The 7,697-nt window shown below is 46.6% G+C and overlaps 1 protein-coding gene across 8 annotated transcripts in view; it reads right to left on the bottom strand.

The window, feature by feature from the left end:
• Positions 1-377: 377 nt before the first annotated feature.
• The window catches only part of PLA2G5 (phospholipase A2 group V), a 66,245-nt gene continuing 58,925 nt past the window's right edge, over positions 378-7,697 (bottom strand). For 5 of the 8 annotated variants that reach the window (XM_017957801.3, XM_031664952.1, XM_009200824.4 and 2 more), the window contains exons 2-4: positions 7,396-7,445; positions 6,027-6,171; positions 2,511-3,018 (exon numbers count right to left, since the gene is read on the bottom strand). In XM_017957801.3, the coding sequence (XP_017813290.2) occupies positions 2,778-3,018; positions 6,027-6,171; positions 7,396-7,435 (426 nt within the window). In that variant the 5' untranslated portion in view covers positions 7,436-7,445 and the 3' untranslated portion in view covers positions 2,511-2,777. The other 3 variants (XM_003891250.5, XM_009200818.4, XM_017957805.3) reach the window with 2 other exon arrangements.

The following is a 7,697-nucleotide window of genomic DNA, read 5'->3' as shown; positions in this document are numbered from 1 at the left end:
TGGCATCCCGCTCCTGTGTGGATGCTGGGACTCTGAGCTGGGATGTGCCAATGAGAAGCGCCTGCCCACAGCCACCTCCTGCAGAACTTACCAGCAAAACACTGCTCTGCCTCCCACCTGACTCTCACGGGAGAAGGGAGAGGTCTGGACTGGGTTGTCTTCTCTGTCATCCAGAATATCACGATTGAAGGAAAATGGAATTAGAGTGAAGCCTTCAATTTCACCCACATACCCATTCAAAATTGGATCTGGGAAATGGCTTTGATTTTAAATATTTCATGAGCAAATTCGGCATTTAAGTCCCTCCCTGTGTGGCATTGTCAAATATAGACACCGAGTCTAAATCAAACTTTTCTAAAGCACTGGTGCATTCAGGGTAATCTCATAAAATTAAATTTTATTTTGAAAACATTCAACACTAGAGCTTTTTAAATATAGACCCTATTTATCATGCAGTTATTTTGGGGTATGTCGGAATAAAGAAGCCATAGGTACTTTCTTGGAAGGATGTTCCTTTGTTTTGGAATACATCCTTTCTTCTTGCAGTCTTGGTATCAGAACAAACATCCTTTCTTTTGTGAATTGATAGACAGGTTGGTTTTTTAAATGTCCTTACTTTGTAAAAAATAAACCCCATAGCTGACACCTATTTAAAACAAATTCCTGCTGTGTGAAATTCTAGAATCTTAGCATCCCCCATATCAGCATCAAGGTGGGCTTTAGAAGTCTCATTTTACATTGCAAGGAACAAGACGGTTTCTTTCTCAAATAGACTGAAAGTCAGAGAGGTTCAGTAATGGGTCCAAGACCACACAGCTGAAGAAACCAGCACTGGGATCTCAATGCCACCCTCTCTGGCCTGGAAGCTGAAGCTGGCATAATCACCAGTTATCTTTCCCCCACCCCATCGAGGAAGAATGAGACCCAACACTGGAGAGGACCCCAAGGTTTAAGGAAATAAGCCCAAGAGAAAGCCTGAAGCTCATCCCAGAAAACCCTGCATTTACTCATCTTCTTTTCTGTCTCTGAGATAACGTAGATAACTTTGGGTTTATTACCCCAGCGGCAGAGAAGGAGGCACCAGCGATCCCCCACAGCAGAGGAAAATGTCTGTGTGGTTTTTATTAGCCTTGAGAATGAATTTTATTTAATATCCATACACCAGATTTAGAGAGTCAATTTGGCTCTTCCTGTGTAAAAATTCTCTGGAGGGTGGCGGTGGTGATAATCTGATCGCAGAAGCTGAGAAGTAAGTGCATCTCAGGAAAGTGTTCCAACTGGAGCCAGGACGCTGTCTTCAGAGAAGAAAAGAGACACGGCCAACCCTGAGTTGGTGGAGAGCTCTTGGCACCAGAGGGGCTGCCCTCAGAAGTAGAGGCCTAGGGACCCTGGGACCCTACCAAGTCCTGTGACCAGAGTCACTCTACAGGGACTTGCTAGAGGGTACAGTGTGGCCCTGGGGGTCCTCCAAGCTTCGAGAAAGACTGAGGTCTGTGACTTAGGAGCCTCTCTCAGGAACCCAGCAGAGTCGGAACTCTGTGTTGTAGAAAAACAGAGCAAAAGTCTTGGTCTGGGAGGAGCTCGCTGGGGAGGCCTAGGAGCAGAGGATGTTGGGAAAGTATTGGTACTGCGGGTTGTAGCTCCATAGGTTTCTCTTGAGGCAGTAGACGAGCTTCCGGTCACAGGCACAGAGCTGCACATGGCAGAAGGGCCCGGGCTCTGCAACAGGACACCAAGAGCAGAATGAGGGCGGGAAGAGCATGCTCCAGTCTCAGCAGAGACCCCATGGACTTCCTGCTCCAAGGAGCTTTCAGCCTGATGAAAGAGGCATGGCTCCTAAATCAGGGGAATAGAGAATCTGATGGAAGGGGCGCAGCTGCTGCTCAGGGTGAGGTTTCAGTTCAGGAGACAGTTCCTGCCCTCAGGGAGTTCCCAGTCTGATAGAGGAAGCACCTTCCTTCCTCTGGGGGACTCCCAGTCTGATGATGGAGGCAGCTGCTGCTCTGGAGGAACTCTCATTCTCACAGAGCAGAACCACCCCCAGACTTAGCCTTGAACTCAGAGGCCTTGAGCCTGAATCGTGCTGTGTGCACTGGCAGGCCTTCAAGCTTCTGTTTCCTGATGTCTAAAATGGAGGAGACTAAACCTACTCTACAGGTATATTTGGGGGGAATCAAGGAAAAGGAAGCATGTCAAGCATTTGCACCCGGTGGATGCTAAGATGTTTCAGCCCTACCCTGGGGGACTGATATAGCCACAGTAATCCTGTTCCTCTCATCCCAGTTCTGTACCCAACCCCTCCTCCCTCAACAAGATACAGGCTGGCTGTCCTCTAGGGCAGCTGAACTTAAAGTCAGGTGCTCTTCCAATGGCCTGAACAGGAAGCCCCAGCCTTACCGCAGGTGACCAGGCCCCATGCGAATCTGTATTTGTAGGACTGTGTCCGAATGTTGCAGCCCTTCTCCTCCAGCCGCCCATAGCAGTGGTCATGCACCCAACAGCACCTGTCCATGCAAGAGACTTAGATCCCGAGTGGGAGGGATGCCCTCCTGACCCCCGTCCCTAATAGAAGCAAAAATTCAACCATGTCACTTTAGCAGAGGCCACCTTGGTGGACGCGATGTGGCAGAGAGGATCTTGTAGTGTGACTGAGTAATTTCCTGTTCCTCATTTCCAGCCAGCAGGTCATGGACCCTCGTTTTCCTCCTGGTCTCGTGATTAGACTACATTTCCCAGCCTCCCTTGCAGGTAGGTGTGGCCACATGACTTGGTCCCAGCTAGGTGAGGTAGGTGGAATTAATGCACTCCACCTCCAGACCTGCCCAGACAAACCTCCCACACTTTACTCTACTGTAACCTCTGCCTCCATCCTTTGGCTGGATGGAGATGACCCAGCATTCTGAGGATTCTGAGGCCATAGGTGATGGCAGAACTACAAGATGGGAGGAGCCAACGTGTGATTCATACTGAACTGTTATGTGAGCCAGAAATAAACTTCTCATATCACAGGTCCCGCATCTGTGGATCAACCAATATGGATGGAAAATATAAGCAGGCCTAATTTCTTGTGTCTGTACTAAACAATGTACATACTTTTTTCTCGTCATTATTCCCAAACAATACAACAACAACTTCCATAGCATTTACATTGTATCAGCTATGACAAGTAGTCTAGAAATGATTTAAAGTATATGATCACAGCCGGGCGCAGTAGCTCACGCCTATAATCTCAGCAGTTTGGGAGGCTAAGGCAGGCAGACTGCTAAAGTCCAGGAGTTTGAGACCAGCCTGGGCAACATGGTGAAACCCTGTCTCTACTTAAAAATATACAAAAAATCAGCCAGGCATGGTGGCACGTGCCTGTAGTCCCAGCTACTCAGGAGGCTGAGGTGGGAGAATCACCTGAGCACAGAAGGTCAAGGATGCAGTGAGCTGAGATCGCACCATTGCACTCCAGCCTGGGTAACCACTGAGACCCTGTCTCAAAGAAAAAAAAAAAAAAGCTTGGGGGGATACAATCACATAGGTTATATGCAAATACTATGCCATTTTATATCAGGGACTAGAGCATCTGCAGATTTTGGTATCCACGGGGATGGATCCTGGAACCAGTCCACGGGATGACTGTATGTTAGGTGTAGCAGACTGCATATAAAAGGTTTTCTTGGTTTACAGAAAAATTGAGATCTTACAGAGGAAACACCTAGTTCCTCCTATTACTAACATCTTATATTAGTATGATACCCTTGTTAGAATTAGTGAACCAATATTGATACATTATTAATGAAAATTATTCACTAAATAATAGTACATCATTATTATCTTACTAATTGTAAAAAAAAAAAAAAAAAAAAAAGCCGTAATCAGAGTTCCCTAGTTTTTACCTAATGTCGTTTTTCTGTCCCAGGATCCCACTGGGGATGCCATGTTACATTTCATTGTTTTGTCCTTCTTTTTTTTTTTTTTTTTTTGAGATGGAGTTTTGCTCTCATTGCCCAGGCTGGAGTGCAATGGCGTGATCTCAGCTCACTACCGCAACCTCTGCCTCCCAGGTTCAAGCAATTCTCCTGCCTCAGCCGTCTGAGTAGCTGGGATTACAGGCATGCGCCACCATGCCCAGATAATTTTGTAAATTTTAAGTAGAGATGGGGTTTTTCCACATTGGTCAGGCTGGTCTCGAACTTCCGAACTCAGGTGATCAGGTGATCCAACCCCCTCGGCCTCCCAAAGTGCTGGGATTACAGGCATGAGCCATCATGCCTGGCCCATTGTCTTGTCTCTTTAGGCCCCTCTTGTTTGTGGCAGTTCCTCACACTTTCCTTGTTTTTGACTGTTTTGAGGGGTACTGGTTAGATATTTTATAAGATGCCCACTATTGGGATTGGTCTGATATTCTTTTTTCTCATAAGACTGGAGTTTGGGGTTATTTTGTTGCTAAATTGTTCCAGTGTTGGCCACTGGGGGCTCTTTCAGTCGGCACAGGTGCCCCTTGTCACATCCCCATCAATGTGGGCTTTCATTTTGTTTGTGTTTATTTAAGCACTTCCTTACTTTTTGGCACTAAAAGAAGTTCCAGGTTCATCTTGTATATTTCCTGCCTTGGTCCTAGAATTGGCCATTTCTTCAAGGAACCCTGGCTATATATGAATATGTATATATATAAAATTTATATTATATATAATTTATATTTATATATATATATATGACTTGGAAGGGGCCTTCTATTGAAGAATGACATTGGAAACTAGATCTAGGCATTAAGTGTGCTTGTTGCTACTGGGGTGTCATTTCTTTTAGACCCTCTCCACTGATAGCAAAAGAATGTTTCTATTTGCCCATGTGTATAAAAAAAAGTATATGATCACACAGGTTATATGCACATACTGTGCCATTTTATATCAGGGACTAGAGCATCTGCAGATTTTGATATTCACAGGGGTCCTGGAACCAGTCCGAGGGATGACTGTATGTTAGGTGTAGCAGATTGCACATAAAAAGTATTCTTGGTTTACAGAAAAACTGAGAAGATCTAACAGAGGAAACACCATTTTCTCCTATTACTTACATCTTATATTAGTATGATACTAATATATCCACGCTATCTATGCATACTGCTACCTATGCATACTTCCACATGTAAACATCTGCATCTACAATAAGCTAAACAGGAGTCCACACTGACGTCTCCAACTCTAGTCCTTTTGCACATGGATCATTCTGGCTTCCTGCCCTGGCTTATCCCACTCCAACAGTGAGAAACTTGGCCCCAACCATCTGTCCTTCATTTGCTTAATCATCCCTTTCCTTTATATATGTCTAGCAGTATCGGAATTGTTAACCCAGCTGGGTATGCTTTCCAAGGAACAAAATCTCCCATTTCACACATTCTTCTAGAACTTTAGCACTTCCCGATCAAGAGGTGGACTCTAGATCCCCTCCCTCTTAAAGCCTTTGTGACTGTCTTGACCAAGAGGACAGTGTAAGTGACACAATGGGATTTCTGAGGCTGACCATAAAACAGCATACTCTTTGGTCTTGCAGTTTGGGGACACTCAGTCTTGCAACCCAAGAGTCACCATGCTGGGAGGAATCCTGAACATCCTTGGAGAGGCCTAAGTGACAGGAATTGAGGCCTCTGACCCGCTCCTACGCCAGGAGATGCTGACCACTTGCCAGCCATAGGAGTGAGCCATCTGGAAGGTGGATTGTCCAGCCCCAGTTGTCCAAGCTGAAGCTGAGACAAGCCACCCCCACAAGCCCTACCCAAATGGCAGATTCATAAGCATAGTAAATGACCAGTGCTGTATAAGCTACTACATTGAGGACCACTTGTTACGCCACAGTCGACCAACTGACACCTTAGGCCACTGAGATCTTGGGATTGCCGGCTAACTTCTTTCAGACTCAGTTTTCTTATTTGTAAAATGGTACTTTAATACTCATCTTCCAGAACTGATATGTAATTGAACAAGAAAACATGGGTGCAGAGCCTGGAGCCCAAAGGGCAGTTATAGCAATCAGCTCACCTATCAGTGCCATCCTTGGGGGTTCCTCGGCCACCCCAACCACAGTAACAGCCGTAGAAGCCATAGTTTGTCAGGGCATTCTTCCCTGTCACCTTCTCGATCATCGATTTTAGGTCCAGCAAGCCTCCTTGCACAGCAGGCACACCTGGAAGATAGCCCATGTCCCCAGGTGACACCCAGGCAGCCCAGCCCTGCTTTAGGCCCACTGCCCAACATCTCCTACCTTTTCTCCCACCCAGGGCTTGGAGGGATGGACCTGTGTGTCTCTTTTTTATTCTCTCAATTAGTGGGAAGGGAGGTGCAAGCAGTATGGAGAATTGGTTCAGAGTTTGGAATTGAAAAATGAGCAGACCTGGGTTCAAATCCTGGCTGTGCCACTAATTCAAAGTATGGTATTGAATGGAGTCAGAGCCTCAGTTTCATCATCTGGAAAACGGCGACCCAAAATTAGCAGCTGCATCTTGGAGTTATCATGAGGGTTAAAATAAGATTAAGTGTGTAAATTTTGAGCACGGTAGCAGACACAAAGTAAGTGACCATGACGTATAAGGTGTAATTCATAATGAATCTGCATGAAGCAGCAGACAGGAGTTTCCTGTCTCTCTTGGCAATACATCCCTCCTCCCCACCACTCCCTCCCCTCACACCCTTTAGAACATAAGGCAGAGAATCTAAAAGCAGGATAGGACTCTTAAAAATCGCTGAAGCCAGTTCCCCTCATCTTACAAACGGGAAACTGAGGCATGGAGGGAAAAGGTGCCCTGTCCAGGGTTTCACAGCGAGCCCAAGGCTCTCCCTGCACCAGGCCTCCAGCTCCTCCTGGCATCTCCAGGGACCTGGCAAGACATCAAAGAGCAGGACAGCCTATCAGGGGGTTGTTGTATATACGGTCACGGGGCTGCAGGATGGGACTAAAGCCATCTGTACAGTCACTTCCCAGCTGGACAAGTCTGAGCTGAGAATGACCCAGGAATCATAGGCTGGGACATTTAGATAAGAGTTTTGATTTTTATTTGGATTGATTTGGGGATTTTTAAAATCTTATTTTATTTGCATACAAGGAAAAAATCTGCCTCGTACATTTGCCAGCCACATAACCTCCATGTCCACAACCTTTACACAGCTGAGGTACAATATCTCCTAGGACCCTGCCACAGCCTTATGCCTTAAGCATGGACTGCATTAGCCCGTGCCTGATGAGGAAGCAGAGGCTCGGAGGCATGAAGGTTCCTGCTGACGTCTATGAAGTCAGTGCAGAGCCAAGATTCAAACCCAAGTCTCTACAACCTCAATGGCTGGTGTCCTTTTCACCACCCTGTTACTCCCATGGGGTAGAAGTTCATTCGGAGGTCATGGGGCCAGCACTTACTACAAGCCAGGAACCAAGCCAGTGGGAGGAAGCCCTTCATCTCTAGGGTTCTGGAAAAGAAAACACACCCCATGACAGGTCTATCAGGCAATGCCCCCGTGGCCCATTCAGATCCCACCCCGGCTCCCCATCAGGCCCCGCCTATTCCACTCCCCATCATGGTGGGCAATAAACAAGGTGAGTCCAGCCAGAAAAGACGAGGCAAAAAAACCTATCGGTCCACGGAGGGCCCTGGAGGCAGAGGGGATAATGGAAGCATTTGCAGGTACACTGTCCCTACTACCAGTGCACTCTTAGCCACA

This window comes from Papio anubis, chromosome 1 (genome assembly GCF_008728515.1).
Source record: "Papio anubis isolate 15944 chromosome 1, Panubis1.0, whole genome shotgun sequence".
NCBI classification, from domain to species: Eukaryota; Metazoa; Chordata; class Mammalia; order Primates; family Cercopithecidae; genus Papio; species Papio anubis.
The sequence above is the reverse complement of the archived record's forward strand: the minus strand, read 5'-3'. Positions and strand labels throughout refer to the sequence as shown.